The following is a 19,005-nucleotide window of genomic DNA, read 5'->3' as shown; positions in this document are numbered from 1 at the left end:
TATGCAATTGTATTTAAAGTTACAGGTATTTAATATTTTCACTTATATTTGATAATCAGAGATCATGGAAGTGCCTGTCAGTTCTCTTCTGTTTAGGAAACTTGAGTTGTAGTAGTATTTTACTATAATTTGCAGGTACATGTTTCTTTTCCTGTAACTGTTCCATGAAGCTTCCCTTAAAGTATAACTTCCCTAAACATGTGTCTTCTAAGTTATTCAAGTTTGCAGACTTGTTTGAAGGGTAATGACTTTTTGATTTTTTGATAATTAGAAAAATAGCATGGGACATTCAAGCCAGCATTGTAAGCTTCCTACTCATTCATGGTTTTAGCGGCTGAGGATTCTGTGAGATTTGAAATAATTTTTGACAGCCTTTTGTTAGGATATTTTGCATACAGCTCTTAAAGTAGAAAACTGAGACATTGCATTCATTATAATTTTGAAAAATAAGACAACCTTATTTTTATTCAACTTGTAGAATGTGAGCTTACTATTTTGGTGTAGTGAATGACACAGATGTCTTTGTATCCAAGTTGTCCTATGACAGTTACTTTGAAAAGCTGAAATTTTAATTGTTGTAGGGCAGCATAGTGACAGCAAAGGGACTGATGACAGTCTAGTGTAACATGTGAGTAGTCAAGTAAAACATGTCATAAATGCATGACCTGCGCATTAGGTGTTGTTTTTAATGTACTGTTAGATATAATTCAAATCAGTTGTGTATTCATAAAACCCAAGAGTTTAGGACTTGGGTTCTGAAGTTGTTTCTTAAACTCATCACAGCAGCTATTTCTCTACTCAAAGTCAAACTCATTTGAGTACGTGCACTGGAGGGGTGGAAGCAGGAGAGTTGAGAAAATTTTAGAAAGGGAAGTCAACTTTGAATGTGCTTTTTCCTGAATTAGACTTGATCCATTGTCAGCTATTGGAAGATTGTCAAGATTCAGTTTTTTTCAACCTGTTTACTCAGGGACAATGCATGTTATTGAGGAATAGTTATTTGCTTGAGGGATTTCAGTTTATGGTCAGCTGAATTAATCCACATCCCCATGTTATTTCTGTTACATTTTTTGTTATTCCTGTTACATTTTTTGTTATTCATCATTAACTGTAGTAAGAAGTTTCTCAGAAAAGGATGTGCATGAAACTGCTCATATGAAATTGTTCATAGTGTATTTTATCTATAGGTGGTACTGTTGCCTAAAGCACAGTGAAATATATTAGGGACTTCTGATGAAATGGATACTGAAAATACACAAGCATTTACTTTGGAAGATCTGTAAAAAGCCATCACATTTCTGTGACTAATCTTCTGTAGCCTAATTGCTTTGTTCTTACTAAACTGTTAGTTGGCAAATATTATTTAAATCCAGGCTTTCAAATAATCTAGAATTTCTCATGTTGTGCAAAATGTCCACCAAGGCCTAATGTTTAATTACTTCAAAAAGACTTTTTGAAATTAAGAGATTTTTCATGTAAAGCAGTATGACTATTGACACAGCTCAACTGTCTGGTGTCATATCTGTGTTTGTAAATGAAGTGTGTGTCATAAAAGGGCTCAGAGTGCCATACAGATAGTTATTTTCTGAAGGAAGTGGGGTTCACATAGGTAATTTCTATAATCTAGGAGATATGATCCTTTTTCCCTCCACTTTCCAGGAATCATATGTGAGGGGTTGAGAAATGGGGTTTGAGAGAGGTGGTACTTACTGGATGGGGCACAAGTGAAGATACATTGTGTTTGTACTTTTGGGACAGGATGGATGCTGTCAAGAAGTAATTGGTCATCAGTGTTGCTCAGTGCTTTTGAGGTTTGTGTTTCTCTAGGTTAGCAAGTATCCACGTAGCACTCAGCAGCTGCTACTTTGAAAGATGTAAAGAAATTCTCTACAAATCCTTCCAGGATGGTTTACTCTGTCACTGCAATGACAAACAGTTTCTAAATTGTGCAAGCTCAAAAGGATTTTGAAATCCTTTTGCATTTACTTCTTTTTCTTTGTTTCTTTTAATTAAAGTTGTGATAATGACCTGAAAGAAACCTAATGAGAGGGCAGGAAAAGGTATGTAAACATCTAGGATACAGAGAACAAGCAGTGTATTGATTTAGATACTGCAATGGTATTTGCCTTTTTGTCTTTATTACCAATAGAAGAAAAAGATGGGGCTTCTCCCCAGCCACCACCCTGCCCTTAAGAGAGCTGAACTTGGACATGATGTAGATGGTGATACAAGTGTCACATCAGTGACTGATTGCAAGCAGGGGGCAAAAATATAACCCTGTTACCGTTTCATTCTGTTTTCATAATAGAATCCTTTTCTTCCACTAGTTAGCTGTGCTAACATACTTTTGTTTGTACTCTATGCCCACAGCATCTGAGTATGACTTTGTTCTTGGTTCTTCAAGGAAAGAAAGGTTCTAGTGGTGAACATCTGGAAGAATAGTTTAGGAATGAGGAAAAGGAAAATCAATGCAATGACGAAAAACTGTTCAGAACTGAATATGAGTTCTATATGGTATGTTGTAAATGTGTCTTTAGGCTGGATGTTGCCTGGGGATGTAGTAATATAGTGTTGGTCTTGCTGAAGGTAAAAAGCAAGATTGTTTTAGGTGTTCTTCATCCCCTTATCTCGATCGATGCCAGTTAACCATTCTGATGTCTGATTCCAAATTCTGGGAGGCATATCCTCTGAGGAGCAGCTGAGGGCTTTGTGATTATCTAGTTTAGAAAACAGGAGTCTGAGCAGCAACCTCATTGCTCTATGCAGCTTCCTGAGAGGGAATGTGGAGAGGGAGACGGTGATCTCTTCTGCCTGGAATCCAGGGGCAGCACATATGGAAATGATTCAAAGCTGCACCAGGGGAGGTTCAAACTGAACATCAGTATGCATTTCTTTAGCTGGGAGGGTGCTCAAATACTGGAACAGGCTTCCTAGAGATGAGGTTGGTGTCTCATGCCTGTCAGTGTTTAAGAGCCTTTGAACAGTGCACTTAATAACATGCTTTAACTTCTGGTCATCCCTGAAGTGGTCACGCAGTGAGACTAGATGATCATTGTATGCCTCATCCAACTGGAACTAATCTGTTCTAAATTTATTGTTTTAAAATAAACCAAATCCCTACTGGTTACCTCTGTTGGTTCTAACCAAGTTTATCAGTGTTGAGGTAGGGCCCTAGTGCACTTTGTTTTCACTGAACCAGGTGTCCAGCTAACTTAAGAAAGGACAGTTATCTTTTGTTAGAATGCTGAAGTATATTTTCTTAAAAGCATGTTGCAGCTCTCGGTTCATGATTCAGTGGTATTAGGAAAACCATAATCAGCTAAGGAAAGTATTAAGTAAATGGTTTTTCAAACAAATCAGTGAAGCCAGTTGACTTATGGAGTCTGGAATGGCTGAATTAGGGCTAGTAAGAAACTCAGCATTTTCCCCTCCAATGGTAGAATAAATTAAGAACAACGGTCATCAGTGGTTGCTGACACGGTTATTTTTTTATTTGCTGAAAGCAATGTGAACAGTCAGTGACTTCCTTAGATTGCTCTGCTAGCATTCAGAAATTAGCACACAGGGGCTTTGTTGGCCAGAAGTGGTTTTCTGTGCTTAAGAGTCTCTGACTTTCTTGTGAGTTGGGTAACTAGTACTGAGACTGAACTTAAGGGCACTTTGACTGCGTTACATGCACGTTACTAACAGCAGTATAAAATCGTCATTTTGCTTTCGGAGAATGTTGCTTCTGTGGCATTGATAACAAGATTTTACAAATGCTGCTAAAATAATGGCTCTAAGGTTTACTTCTGTGCTTGGTTTTGATGATGGTATTTTTGTGGTTTTTTTCCAGTTGTTTTTGCACTGTCTTCAGTTTTGCTTCAGAGAGCGCTATCAAATTGGCAAAGAAGAACAGACAACCTCTGGTGATATGCATGTTTGCATCCTGATTTATCCACTTTGCTTCTGGCAGCCTGTGAAGGAGATCTACTGCAGTGTGCCTGTGAACCTTCCGTGCAAACATAGAAGGTGTTTTCTTAGTTTTGACTTTTAGTATTGTTTATGTAATGCATCATTTTAATGATTAACCTGAGAAAGTTGAAAGAAATTGTATGAATGAAAAGCGGTGAAAAGAAGCTTGTCTGTCAATTTATGTCATTTTAGTGACTTTTTGCCTTTTATTGCAAACATTTTGGGCCTTTGATAAGTTTTAGAATTTCAGAATTTTTAATTTTGTTGTTGTGAAATATGCAAGGGGAATATTGTTTTGGTATCTTTCTTTATGTTGTCTGACAGCCTCTTCATACTGTGGGCTTAATATTAGCTCCTGTGTTACTTTGTGTGCAGTGATGCTTTCTGCAGGTGAGGAAACACTTCAAATGATCAAGTGGACTTGACTTAAAAGGATAATAGATTTCTATGACTGTCATGAAGGTAGCAAAACAAGTGGGTGTGTAGAGAAGTATTTTTTTCACAGATGTGAATCTTGGAGAAATCTTTGCACATAGGAAGAAGCAGTGCATTTTTAATGCTTGTGTTATATTTGGAACATTTTGGGGGGAGGGGGGTAAGGCAAGAGGAATCTATTTTGATCCTGTCTAGAATGAAAGTTTCTAGCCTTGCAAGATTTATGTATGTGCTGAATGTTGAAAGGCAAAAGTATACTAGTGCTTTTGGGTTTAGGTATTAAAGCATTTTTGTCTCACTTTGATATAATGAACATTAAAACTTGGTGTAAAACTGAACTTGAGCATAGTACAAGTTCACATACAGGATTTTTCTTTCCCTTTCACAGCATTATTGATTCCTCATGCCCTGGAGAACCTATTCAGAAAGGCAGGGATGGAGGACACAAGAATATTTTTGTGGCCTTAATGTAAATGCCACATGTTAAAGAAATTACATCTACAGTAAGTAGATTATAAGTGGAATTACTTTCCACTTCAGGATTGTAAGGACTATTAAGAAGAACAACTCCAGACCTAGAAATACTTAGCAGCCTGTTAATGCTCAAAATGAGTTAACTTTATAAGAAGAAAAGAAATTGAATCTTGCCTTGTTTAGCAAAGAAGATTTTGGCATTATTTGAAGCAAAATTAGTGACTTGTTTTATGTGAGATCCTGGGAAGAATTCTTAGTCTTTATAGGAATGAGAAGTGAAGACCTCATCATTCAAAAAGGAGTAATATAAGAGATTATTTTTATTCTTAGCTGTTTGCTTTTTCAGAATTTTTCTATTGGTGTGATCAGTGTTGTGGGAGGGAACGTGAAGCTGCAGGGGGAGATGTGGCAATATCCCTTGCTGCACATGTGAGCAACTTCCAGATTTTGCTGGAAGAGTCCATGCATAGGAATCAGTGGCAGTGCCTGCCATGGGCTCATGCATGTGTGCTGTGGGGAATGATGACACAACCATGCTGTTTCCTCAGTTAAAGAGAATGAGAGCTTCAGCTGACCTGCTAGTTCTGTAAGCAGTTTGTGGTAGCCTGTGGTTTCTGAGACTTTGTCCTGCCTAGGAGGGACTTCATATAAAACCTAATTCAACATTAATGGCAAATAATACACTTTTTTTCCCCTGCATTTCTTGAGTTGAATGGAGGTTAGGGGTGACGACTTGGCATGGCTTTAGCAATATTCAGTTGTACTCCTTCAGAGTTGGTACCTGGAAAAGAGCATCTATCTCCCAAGTTCTTTGCTCTGAGAAAGAAAAATTAAATCTCTTGTATTGCTGGGTTATTTTCTGTGTGTGTTTCAGTTTTTTTATAAATTTTATTTATTCCACAAATAATTTGCTTTGCAGGAATTTCTGTTTTCAGCCAGTGGTGGCTGAGCTGAAACTTCCTGCATCTTGTGGAGAGCATGTATAAAAGGAATGACCTCATGGCCAATGTGATGGTCACCTCCGCCACTCCAGAGGTACAGTTCCTTGGGTTTTATTGGCTTCTGTACCAAAATGGAAATTTTGGCTTGTTTCAGCTTTCACAGAAGCCCTTTCCACTACTGGTAAAATACCACACCATTTGTAAGGCAAAGAAACATGGCAGGAGAGTAATTGGAGAACACTCCATGGCTTGTGGTGTTCACAGATGTGTTTTTTTATTGTTGTTGATGATGATTACTCACTTTGTTTAGTTTTAAATAACATTTTTGACCTGTTACTCTGTAACTTAGAGCATGTATTATTAGTGAGCTCAGAGCAATGTAATCAGAATGGAGTCAGTCAGAAATAGAACCCAGAAATATCCAGCTGCATTTTTCCTTCCCCCCCCTCCCTTTTATCTTTCTCTTTTTTTTTTTTTTTTTCTTTTTTTCTTCTTTTTAATTTACTGGTCTGCTTGTGAGAAAGTGCTCTAAGATTTTCTTCATTTTAATGTTTATATCCTTTGGAGACCAGGCAGCTCTTTGGTGCTACTTCCAAAAGCTGCCTCATGCTGTGTTGAGCTGCTGTGCGCAGTTAACGGCTGTTTGTCGCTCCATGACAGCCAATGGAACACTGCTTGGGAATTAGCTGCTGGACTTTTTCTAGGTTTTTGCTTTCATCTAATATTATGATGAAATATTACTAATCAGCAACAGTAAAGTTTGTCCTGTAAAGTGCACATTTTAAATGTGGGATTGGAGAAACTCTTTTTCAGCTTTAAGATGGACAGTAGTACTGCATATGTATTCCAAAGTTGGGTGCACCTGGATTTATAAAGGAGCATATTAATAATCTGTTATATATTTTTATTTTTGCTTTTCCAGACTTAATCAAATCTTGTGACAACCCATTTCAGTCTTTCATTGCCAGGTTTTTTGTTTTAGCACATTAAATAAATGAAGATCCATAGTTTTTAATAATTCTACAGGGTTTACCAGATTGTTGAATATATAATAAACGTCACTTATCTATACATAATTCTCTTCACATTCATATATTTTCAGTGCTCGTAACAGCTGCCTTGTAACTAATTATTTATCATTGTAAGGACATTGCAAGCCCCTGTGCTTGGGCTTAATGTCTTTGGAGTGAGGAACAACATCAAAAATCTTTTGGAAGTCTAACAAGACTATTAATCTTGATCCTTTACTCACTACCCTCAGTAGATACTGAGGCAGTGCTTCTCTTTTAGAGACACTGACTTGGCACTTTCCTGATACAACATAATTCTGTGTTTCTGCTAATTCCCCTGTATTCCCTTCTTAGGTTTGACCTGTACAAATGTCAGGTTCTCCTAATCAGTAGTGTGCAGGTTAAATTTCAGGATGTATCAATTTTCCCATTGTTATAATGTGGATAGAACATCTTGACTTGGATCTACCTACTCTTTTCTTTGTGCATTTAATTTTAAAAATCCTATGGAAAATGAATCTTCAAAATCTCAACACATTTCCTTTTGTGTGGCAGTTCTTTAATTTAGTCTAATGGCTTGCTAAAGCTGAAAATGTCATACAGCTAAAATTTTATGTCATTGTAGTTTTTGCCAAAGGAAGTTGAAAACATTAGTGCACAGTGCAAAACTAAATTCGATAATTTGGTGTCAAACTTCTTGAAGTTCATACATTTTCTTGTCATTACGTAGTATTTTTGCACATATTTATTTCCTGATTTGTAGATGAAATTCATCATTCTGCAGATAAGCCTACTATTCTTTCTTTGTAGGGTAGTAGCAGCTCGGATTCTCTGGAAGGGCGAAGTTCAGATTATGCCAATAAAAGCTACGATGCAGTCATATTTGATGTGTTGAAAGTAACTCCTGAGGAGTTTGCTGTAAGTACAAATGTTATTTTTGCATTTAAACTTGTATAATATTCAGGGCTAATAGAGTACTAAAAAATACATGTAATCTTTTTTTCTTAAAAAAAAAATCTTTTCAGGAACACTTTTGTTTATTTAAAAGATTTGTTTATTTAAAACAAATTTCTACCTTTATCAACTTCAATGAAATAAGTCTGTCTTGGGATTTAGTCATTTAGTACTGACCTGACACAGCATATTTGTTTTACTGTATAAAGTCATTTGAAATTTTTAAATTCTTTTAGGCGATCTTAGCATAGGTTAGTTCTGGTCAGTGAGGAATATGTGTATGGCTTGTAATTACTAAAGGACAGCTGGAAATACATCACTATCAGCTCTTGATATTACATGATATAAAATTCTCTCTTCATTGCAGAGCCAGATAACATTGATGGATATGCCTGTATTTAAAGCTATACAGCCTGAGGTAGGTTTTCTTAAACCATCTGCTTACATCTTTGGAATTCAGTGCCTGAGGAAATGTGATGGTTCAAATAATGCTTTTTTGTTCAAAAATGCTCACCTTGCAGCACACTAATGTTTTTCTAGTCATATTCTCTGTTAGCACTGTGAATCTGTAATCCAGCATGAGTTACCTTGGTTTTTCATCTGTTGCCAAAGGAGATGACTGTGTATTTCTGAAGTCTTCTTGTCTTGTTTTGAGTGGTGGAGTGTTTCTTCAGGATAAGTTTATCAAGTGTAAAAGTTCTCTGTTCTCCTTTCTGTTGCTGTTTTTCAATTCATACCTGATTTCAGAGTTTGACTAATGCCTCTGGCCATAATCTCATTTTTAGGTTGCATCAGCTGCTTGATAAGATTTTTAATTTGTGTGATCATTTTTAAGATTCAAAATAATAAATGCTGGGAATAAATCATCCCAAATCCTTAAAAGTTAGTGTATTACTGTCTTTTAAGATTTTAACCTTTAAGAAAGACACAGAAGGGAACTTGAGGCCTGTTGAGGAAAAGCAGTCAAAGGTAACAGACAGACATTTGAAAATCAGTAATAAGAACTTGAGAAATGAAGAATAAAAATAGTTATCAGAATATAACAAATTTGTGTAAAAATATGATGGATTTAATTAATGCAAAAGGTACAAGAATCATGTAATTCCTGCTTCAGGTGTTTTACTATAAGAACATGTACTTGTGTCCATTGTGGCTTGTCTTCTTGTCCTAAGATTGGAATATTGTGGTTATATAAAGGGCAGCTCCTGCTACCCCATAATGTCAGCAGAACTGAATTTCTGACATCAGTAGGGGCAGTCAAGTTTAGAAGATTTTTAGTGGAAGCTCTAGCCACCTAATTTGCTCACTAACAAAACAAGTCATCATTTATTATAATGGTTCAGAGAGGTTAGCAGACTTCTATTTTGAGCAGGACAAATTTTTTATTTCCTTCCTATACTATCTGTTTTCTGTCCTTCCTGTCAGATTTTTTTTTTCCCCCCCAAGAACACCAGGACAATTTTATAGCTGAAAACACTTTCATGCTTCTGAAATTATATGTGTGCTCCAGGCAACTGGGGAGACTTTTTTCCTGTGGGAAAAAAAAGGCAAACTAGTAACGCAATAAGAAATTAGCAATACCCATAGAAAAATCTGCTAACAAAAAACTTTCGCTATGTACAAATTGATATACAGCTGCTTTTCCATGAGGAAGTTTTATTTAGACAAATATCAGAACTAAATGGAGGGGGTTTTTATTCTAACTACCTTTTCCAAAAGCAGAGGTAGTGTCATACTCTGAGGAGATGAATGAACTAAAAAATAAAATACGAAATTATAGATGTTCATTTTTAAAGCAAATTTTGCATTTACTTTAGTTGCTATGAAACCTGCTCCATAGAATTTTACAGCAAAAAATACCCCAAAACAATTGACTTGCTGTTTTTCTTTTCCTTTGTCATTGCTTCATTTTGCCTTTTGGAAATGAAATTTCCTGAAGTGCTATTCTGGCAAGTAGATGTAACTCACTTAGGAGTGATTAGAAGGAAAACTATTTTATTTTCAGCTTTTGCTAGAATATAGGTCTTTGAATATGTAGCAGTTACCATGAACTATTAGCTATGAATTGTGCTTTCTGATTTTCATTTTATTGGAATTCTCAATATAGTTTGTTTGCCAAAAATAAACTACTTTTTCTATACTGAAATTTTGCCAACTGTAGGACTAGGTTTTAAGGCAATAAATAGTCTGTGTATTTGTCATGAACCTGCTCATTGTTATTAGGTAAGTTATTGGACTAAGAAAGTTCACATATTCTGGTTGAAATTTAAGGTTAATCTTTTAACGTGACCTTATACATGGATGGAAATACCTAAGATTTTAGAGTTTTGGTTGCTAAGTCTTATCTCAAACACACAAACATCCTTTAAGCATGGTATTTGCTGAAGCTTTTTCCTGCTCTCCAACAGCTATTACTGAAAATCACATCTGCATTTTACTTTGCAGAATTTAGAAAGAGGATGTCTAGTTAACAGTTCTTTGTTCTCCAGCAGAAATAATTATGCTTAAGTTATAGATTTCTATGTAACTTTATTTAGATTTTTTTCCAAGTCCTGAAATTTCAATCTCCACAAATTTCACGGTTTTGCACACTTGATGGGAAAGTTCCCTGTGGCTGTGTGCATTGAGGAAACTGCCAGCATCTTTCCATTCCAAATAAAAAAAAAAAAAGAGATGAAGTGTAATTCTAAAACACTGTATATTGTAGCAGTATTAAAAAAATTGGCAGGGGCATTTTGAATCACTCACTTTTATCAACCTTCCTATTTGGTCTGAATTTTAAACCTAGTCAAATTTGCCATGCACAGGATTTTCCATTGTTACTCTCTAGTCCTCTTGCAACTGCTTAATATCCTTAGGTTACTGACCTCTTCCACTTTTCTGACAAAGGTAAATTTTGCTGTTCTTAGTAGAGTGTCTGAGACTTTTTTTTACATGTAAACATATGATTTCTAATATCATAAGACATGGACTGTTCATGTGGAGAGTCTATGTCCTGACATAAGCAAATTGGCATTTTTATTTACAGAAGTTTTGAGTGCTGGAGAAGGGGATTCAAAATATGTTTGGTACTGGAAGTACTTTTCCTGCTGCTCACACAGGCATGTACAGATCTCTAGAGTATGTTCCATTTATCAGCATTACAAAGTGCTTTTCAGATGCAGAATGCTCTTTGGCTGACTCTACCTTTTTATGTGAAGGTGTCTAAAATTAGTAGTGTATGTTTGGAAAGTTGAACAACATTTTGATTGAAACTAAGATTTCTGGTTCTAAAAACGGAAGAGTGATTTAGAACTAGTGTTAAAGGGAACTCATTTCTGTTTTTTAAGGCAATTTTTAAATGTATTTCCTAGGAACTAGCCAGCTGTGGATGGAATAAGAAAGAAAAACACACCCTCGCGCCAAATATTGTTGCCTTTACTAGGAGGTTTAACCAGGTATGTAATTTGATTACTGTCACGATCAGGTACTGTTTGACAGTTGGCTTTGAGTATAAACAGAACTACTCATGTGAATTAAAACCTACTTCTCCAAACGAGGTTTAAGATTTTTAAATGATAGCTCCTGTTTTCAATTGTTTTGTCCACATTTTCATGTTATTCCTCTAGACCATTTGTTCCTAATTATTAGTTCCTAATTTGTTTTGCTGTTGTGCAACATTAGCAATTTTGTTCCCTTTTTTTCTGGGTTTCACTTGCTCATTCAGTTATCTTGGTGTTGTCTCACTTCTCTATCTCTGATGGTGGTAATGCTTCAGGGCAATTGCAGTGATACAGATGGGAATTCGTGGGATCAGAAGTCTTTTCTTTCCTTACCCTGTTTTCTTCCTGGAGCATTGTGAGAGTTTGCAAATATTTAATCTAATTGACTAATAAAGCCCATTTTTTTGTAATAAATTAAAGTTGCATGTGTTTACAGGTCAGTTTTTGGGTTGTACGAGAAATACTAACAGCACAGACCTTAAAAATACGGGCAGAAATACTGAGCCACTTTGTGAAAATAGCAAAAGTAAGTGCAAATTTCTTATGCTATCATTCAAAACCATAATTTCTTCTTGTTTGTTTGTGCACTACTCCTGTGAGCCCTTGTTGGATTGCAGAGAGTTACAATTCTGTTTTAGCACATCTGTTATGTTGTACCACGTGAGTAAGACAAAGGCATGAGAACTGTTGTTTTCCACTTGGTTAGATGAAACTACCCAGTTCAATGTGACTCATATTGTACCTCTGCCTACCAAGTTTAAAAGTGGTTTGGGTTGTCGGTGGCCATTTGTGTGTTGACAGCATCAAATGTGGTTGTAAATTGTTCTGGTTTTTTTCTCCCTCCATTTTCAAACTTAACTTTTATGAAAAGAAATTTCTTGCATCTAAAATAGTTATTGTGAGACTTGTTTGGTATTCCTGCTTGGAATACCAGTATGTATGTATATATATATATACACCAGTATATATACCAGTAATTGCTGGTATAAAGCACTGCTGTTACAGCTCAGTTATTTTAATGAGTTTGAGCACTGCATTTTACTCTTCACTTTAAAACAAACAAAAAATTTTAAAATATTTAAACTATTTACAAGCTCTGGTCATTCTGTTTTTGATGACCCTGAATGACACAGCACTTGGATCTAAGTCCCGAGTGCTAATTTTGTATGTGTGAAATTGTGTGGGTGTAGATAATTAAAATAATATTTTCCATGTAGTACAAAACAATTTTTGTGCTGTGCATATTTCCAATCAATTTACTTAGCAGTTTTGTACTTTTAGAAGAAAATGTATCTGTATAAGTTACTGGCACAAAAAAATAGTCCAAGTAATAGGAGAGTGTTCGACTTTGTAGGTCCTGGGTTGTTCTTAGAAATAAGAGTTGTGGTGTTTGGGGTTTTTTTAGCCTGAACAAGGGGAAACACTGCCCTCTTTCCTTCTCTTGCTTTTTTACTTTTCCTGCTTTTCCCCCCATAAAGTCCAGATCTTCCTTAAATGCTTCTGAGCAGTGAGTAAATGGATCACTCCAGGATGAATCCAGCCTCTATTTAAGCATTACAATGAAGCTACATGGCAGCAATTCTCATTTTTCTGTTTTACATTTTTATGCTTGTTGTAGCAAGCATTATCATCTTGACAGCTGTATTCCAAAGTATTGTCTGCCTGAGATCGTTGTATTTTGAATAATTGTCAACACACAGAGTAAATTTAAAGTACATTGAAGTGAGGTAAATTTTTTCATATAAAACAGATTACAAAGGCAAAAGATGTGTTACTTCTGAGAGGGTTGTCAACATCTTTGTGTAATGTTTCTGCTTGATTAAATCTTTAATTTCCAAAATTGCATGAATTTTCAAGAACAAATACTTTTTCCTATTTTCTGTTCCTGAAGGAACAGCCTTAGAAAATAACAAACTGAAATCCAGTGCTGTTTGGATTCTCAAAACTGAAATGCCTCTTATTTTGGTGGATATACTTGTAAAATTGGCAACTTTTAAAGTGGTCTTAAGAATCTTGCACATGACAGCATTGGATAATACTTTGTCTGCAGACAGATGGAAACTTTGTATTTTATCAATTAAAAAATTGTGGTTTATTAATGCTACTTTGATATTAACTAATCCTGCTTCCCTTTCCAATGTGCTAAAAGCTATTATTCCCTTTTTTCAGAAGCTTCTGGAACTGAATAATCTTCATTCTCTTATGTCTGTGGTGTCAGCACTGCAAAGTGCACCGATCTTCAGGCTGACCAAAACTTGGGCTGTAAGTGTTGCCTTGACCCTTGTCCCTTCTGTTTTGTTTGAATTCTGAGGTTCTTTGGAAATTTGTCATTTTGTGAACTCTGGAAGAGGATGCTTTTATGTTCTTGTTTTTGTGGTACTGTGGTAACAGAGGTTAAATGTTCTGTGAAAAGCAGAAGAACAGCTGCATCTATTTTCCTGTAAATTTCCTGCTTTCCTGTGTGTTCTAGAAGCCACTGGTTATACGCTCAAGAAGGCTTCTGTTGATAAGTAATCTTAGAATACCCTTGTACAGAGCATGTATCAGTGTCCCCTTATCCAAAACATAGTGTGTCATTTGATACATTACCTAAAAGGAAGGCAAAAGGCATGTTACAAATATACAAGTGTTAATTTTGTGATTATTGTCTGATGCATTTCAGTTTGTATTTATTTTAGAAATGAAAAATATTGATAATTCTATTTTCAGAAATTCTGTCTCTGGAAGGCAGAATTTCTTAGCAAAACTTAGAGTAAATTTAAATATTTCTTTAAAGACGAACATGCAGTTATAGGTTATTTCTACTGTATGTAACATTTAACTAGAAAAAGGTTTGGGTAATTCTGATCAATTAAGTATTCTACACACCATGGATCACATTGACTGTTCAGCACTTATAAAGAAAGATGGCTATACTTAAGTCTTAGATAAATTTTTCAAGTTTTTAAAATGCTTGCAGTTATTTTTTAATTGCTCAGAATAAGGTTATGGGCTAATAAAAAAGTAAGTACCTTTAATAAAAAAAGTAAGGTGTTTTAAGCAGCTTGTTGAAGCTGGAAATAAATAGGGAAAATTGCTTATGTATGAAATGAAGTATGTGACTAATTTGCCTTAGACCTAAAGAGGTGCCAGGCTCTTTGTAGGCACAGTAGTTCAAAAATACAATACATTGCAGTGGCAGTACCTCAAGCAATTCTCAGTGCTGCTAAAAAGAAAACAGCAAAATTATTCTGCTTTAATATATTTTTATTATTTTTATGTTATTTTTTTTATTAACAGCTAGACTTAAAAGCTAAGTAGTACAAGAACTGGAATTTTCCAGAGGAAAAGATATATGAAGGAATGTGCTATGGAGCAGCTGTCCGCTGTCAGAAAGGACACAATGCAAGAAGACAGTGTACAGTGCCATAATTCTCCACTCACTCCAACTCAATTGGCTTTTAAAACCATCTTAAAAATATTCCTAGGATTTCTTAAGCCAGCTGAAACAGGAAATGCATTCTTATAGCTACAGTTGTATATTTTATGTTTACTTTTCAGCCCCCTGCGACTAGGATTTTTGCAGTATATCATGCATTTTGTTAGGCACAATCATGTTTGTTTTTCTAGTTTTCTGTAATAAGTCTAATAAATAGAAAACATGGATCCATGTTCTTTGTAATAATATCACAATTATTTACTTTCCATATACTTTTTTCTGAAAAGTTTTGTCATATACCTAATAAGGTACTGTTGAAATGTCACAATTTGCATTTATTTAGAGCATTTTCCATTGCTGTTCATACTTCTAAATTCAGAGGATTTTTAGCAACTCTGCTAAATTACGAGAATGTTGGTGACTGTATTAGAACACACTTTTTCTCTAAAAATTTAATATTGCTGAGGTTATTACTGACAAATTAGTCAGAAATAATGATCATGTTTTTTAATAGCTTAAGACCTACAGTAAATTGTAGGTAATTTTTTTTTAACATGTAGTGTCCCTTGACAGGTAGCACATTTCCAAACATTGTGCTGCTTTGGATGGTGATGATAAATTTAATCTTAATGAGACTATGCTTTCCTTTACTCTGTGAAATTCAACAAGTTATTGATTCCTAGTTTTGTGTGGATTTGTCTTTGAAAATTTTATGTATTTTCTCCATTTTCTGTGTAGCTTTTGAATCGGAAAGACAAGACCACCTTTGAGAAGTTAGACTATTTACTGTCTAAAGAAGATAATTACAAAAGGACACGAGAGTACATCAGAAGCTTAAAAATGGTTCCAACAATTCCATATTTAGGTGAGTGTGAACAATTACCTTATTTATCATTGACAGACGAGTGCTAATGTAACACAATGTGCACCTGAAGAACACTGTTTGTAGAAGAATGGTTCACTCCATTTCATATTTGGAAAAATTAGTTCAGCTTGAGATTTTTAGGCTATACATATGTTTACATACTTTTGGAAGGACTTTTTCTCTCGGGTGCTGAATAAATATATGTGTATTTTAATGCAAACATGTATTAAAAGTGAGACCTACAGTTAAAATACTGTCCAGTCTTGGTATTGTCTCCTTTTCTTTTGTGACATGCACCAAGTAGCCATTTGATGAATTGGTTTTATGGTGAATATTTCACCTGGAAATATTTCTGCACAAAGGTTATTGTTAATGAAAGTGGTCCAATATAATGAACTGTTTTCTGGCTTTATCAGTGATTTAGTAAGATGCTAAACTGCAGCTAAAAAGAATAAATGTTTTTAAATTGCTGACCCTGGATTAACAAGAGCTTAAGAATTCTGCTTAGCCTTCCTGGGCCAGAGTTGCTGTCTCTGTATTAGTAACCCCTAATACCCTTCCTTGGTAGATCTGTCTTCCATGAACACTTGCACTCTCGCTCTAAACACACATTGCATGCACAGCACCGAGATGGCAGGATTTCTTCAACTCTGTCCAGTACCACATTCTTTTATCTGAATTGAACATGGTAATTTTTACCTTCACTGGATAAACCCTACCTTGTTCCTTACATAGCTTGAGGCTACTCCTGACATTATGGACTGAAGTCATTATTTGTTGCCTTCACAGTAAATCTTCAACTACCTCTCTTCCAAAAGGAAGAGTCTTTGGATTACTTGATCATGCCATGTACAGATGCCACTTGCATCCTTGACAGCTTGTCTGGGTAGTGTTTCAGTCCTGTATCCACTTTTTAGGGAAACAGTATGCACATGAAGTGTACTACCTGCAAAATTCAAGATAGAAATGCAGATTGTATTTTACAGTTACTTCAGGAAGCTTTTTGTGCTCCACTTAATAATTTCTGACCTTCTGTTACCTCAAAATTTAGCAGCAATCACAGAGTAGCAATCATGCTACTGCTTATTGTAATGCTAAGATTATGCCTTTATTGGCACTGGTTTGCTTTTCCTTTTTTTGTATTGAAAGTCAGAATTCTTTTTTCCCCTTGTATGTAACACTGTATGTAGATTTCCATCTTCTGTTTTACTGTTCAAGCAGTTTGTCTCATAAATCCTTCTGTAATTCCTATCAGTCTGCACTTCTGTTTGCTCCTCTCAATTAGTGAATATCATTAGTAGATTTTTGTTCCTGTTAATTCCTGTTTTCAGATCACTTATGAATAGGTCAAGCAGCACGAGTCCTAGTACAACTTGCTGTGGAAGACAATCAGCACTGCTTATCTAAAATATTTCTTATTTAATAAACTTGATGGCCATTCCTAATGGCCATACTTTATTGAAAACTTGGTATGAATTACTGAAACTGCTTTGTAAATAATTTCAGGTTTGAATGAATATTTAGCTTATCAAAAGAGACTGTTCAATTGAGACTTGTTTCAGTGAATAAATGTCGTCTCAAGGAAGACAGCATTACTTACAGAACAGCTTCTTTATTCTGTTTAAATGAACAAATAGACCTATAAATGATTTTAGGAGTAACTACTGAATATACAACAACTGAATGAGAGTGACAAGGTGTGAAGATTTGCAGAGTTCATGGGGATCCTGTTTTGTGCTTTAGAGCCTCTTGTCCCACTGCAAGAAAGTTACTTAGTTGTGAGAGAACAGTTCTTATTTCATCTGTGGAAAACTGAGATTGTTTGAAATGAGCTGGAGAACATACTGGGAAATAAAAACTGCTGCTTAAGTTTTCCAGGTACTCTGGTTTATAAAATTGGCTCACAGCCTTGTGTAAGAAGTGTTTTAATACTGTCCAGTTATTAAAAAATCACCCCAAACCACTTTTGTATGAGATTTAAAATATTTCTGAAATGAACATGCATGTTACAAGCCTAATAAAAGACTTGGATAAAGAAAATGAAAGGAAAAAATCTGCATGTTTCCTTCCCAACCCGAGTTCAGCGTTGAATCTGACATTCCTGATGGTCATTAGCCAGTCTCCTTGAGACTTTGAATCCCGCAGATATTGTATCTTGTATTTCATACACGAGAGACCCTCTCCCTGCTAATGGCAAAGACTAGGGTGTTGCTGTTCTTGTAAAGCTTTCCCTGCATTGTAAGGGGTGTAGTTGGACATTTTGTGTAACCAGATTCATACAGGAGACAACTGCTGGTATGTTTCCAACCTCAGGCTATAATATGAGAGACTAATATATTCCTTACTGTGTTTAAAACTACCATTTAAGCATCCAATAGGTTTGTTTTCAGACAGGTCTTTCAACTTTAAAAAAGACACCTAAAGAAAAAAAAAAGAACAAATCATGAGATTGGCAAGGCTGTGATGTGGACTGTTGGAAGTGTTTAGTCACAGTGTGATTTAAGAAAAAATAGCAGTCGCATTGTTTTGAAAATTCATGAGTGTAATTGCTAGTTACAGCATTTTCTTGTCTCACTGCTGGTGATCTTCGGTTGTCTCTGCATGTTGCAGAACAAACAAAGTCGTGTATGATCTCATAATCGATAGATTTGTTGCACTGTTTTTTATCTGCTTGGAACGTGACAGTGGGGGTAATTCTAAAAAGTTTGAATGATAATAGAACAGTTTCAGGAAAGAATTCTCTGGAAATGAGTATACAAAATAATAACGAGTTGTCTTCTGAGGTAACATCAATCTTATGACAGTCTTTTGTCTAAATGCTATAGGTGGAGCCCCAGTGTTTGATTCCTGATATGTAGATAATGTATTAGTTTGACAGCATTTTTTTTCTTTTCTGAAAAAGATGGAGATATTTAAAAAATTTAGAAGAGCAACCTCAGTTTCCTATGGCACTTCTTGAAATGGAGGCTTACAGGAGAATTGAAGTTGGAAATCTTCTCCATAGTGCTACACTTCTCTCTTGTATGAACTCACCTAATTGTACTCTTGCTAATGATAGGAAAGTGTATGGTATGGGATTTTTAGACTGCAGTGTTGCCAAAGATGTATATTTGGGGAGCAATGAAATAATGTAATTTAAACCTTTGGAAATAATTAGGGAAATGGGAAAAACTAAGGCCTTTCACAGTTTGTCCTAATGTCACCTGCTACAGTAGGTGAACCTAGTGCAAACTGAGTTCTGTTGTGTGAATTTTTAAAAAAAACAAGCATAGTGAAATTGGTGATTCTGCCAATGTACTTGCCAATGTACAACTTCACAGTATAAGTTCCAAATCCCAAATGTTTAATTATTTTTTATATACCAAGCTCTGTGTTTAAAATAATTTTATGCAAATATGCAGATTTTATGTAAAAAATTACTAAATTCTGTTCTTACACATGGTATCTCCAGGTAATCATGAACAGACTTCTG

The 19,005-nt window shown here is 35.3% G+C and overlaps 1 protein-coding gene across 4 annotated transcripts in view; it reads left to right on the top strand.

Annotated features, from left to right (window-relative positions):
* The window catches only part of RALGPS1 (Ral GEF with PH domain and SH3 binding motif 1), an 82,680-nt gene that overhangs the window by 2,471 nt on the left and 61,204 nt on the right, over nt 1-19,005 (top strand). For 3 of the 4 annotated variants that reach the window (XR_001331894.2, XM_014257987.2, XM_005529142.3), the window contains exons 3-10: nt 3,836-4,011; nt 5,783-5,898; nt 7,625-7,732; nt 8,136-8,186; nt 11,122-11,205; nt 11,687-11,776; nt 13,420-13,512; nt 15,407-15,533. Coding sequence is in view for 3 of the 4 variants with exons in the window: in XM_014257987.2 (XP_014113462.1) it covers nt 5,842-5,898; nt 7,625-7,732; nt 8,136-8,186; nt 11,122-11,205; nt 11,687-11,776; nt 13,420-13,512; nt 15,407-15,533 (610 nt within the window). In the remaining variant the exon portion in view is untranslated. Of the gene's footprint in view, nt 1-3,835; nt 4,012-4,777; nt 4,893-5,782; nt 5,899-7,624; nt 7,733-8,135; nt 8,187-11,121; nt 11,206-11,686; nt 11,777-13,419; nt 13,513-15,406; nt 15,534-19,005 lie in introns of all 4 variants that reach the window. The other variant, XM_014257988.2, reaches the window with a different exon arrangement.

The sequence above is a fragment of the Pseudopodoces humilis genome, chromosome 22, assembly GCF_049639895.1.
Source record: "Pseudopodoces humilis isolate 2021_Gansu_Grassland_sample_001 chromosome 22, ASM4963989v1, whole genome shotgun sequence".
Classification (NCBI taxonomy): domain Eukaryota; kingdom Metazoa; phylum Chordata; class Aves; order Passeriformes; family Paridae; genus Pseudopodoces; species Pseudopodoces humilis.
This window is presented reverse-complemented; position numbering and strand designations above follow the sequence as displayed.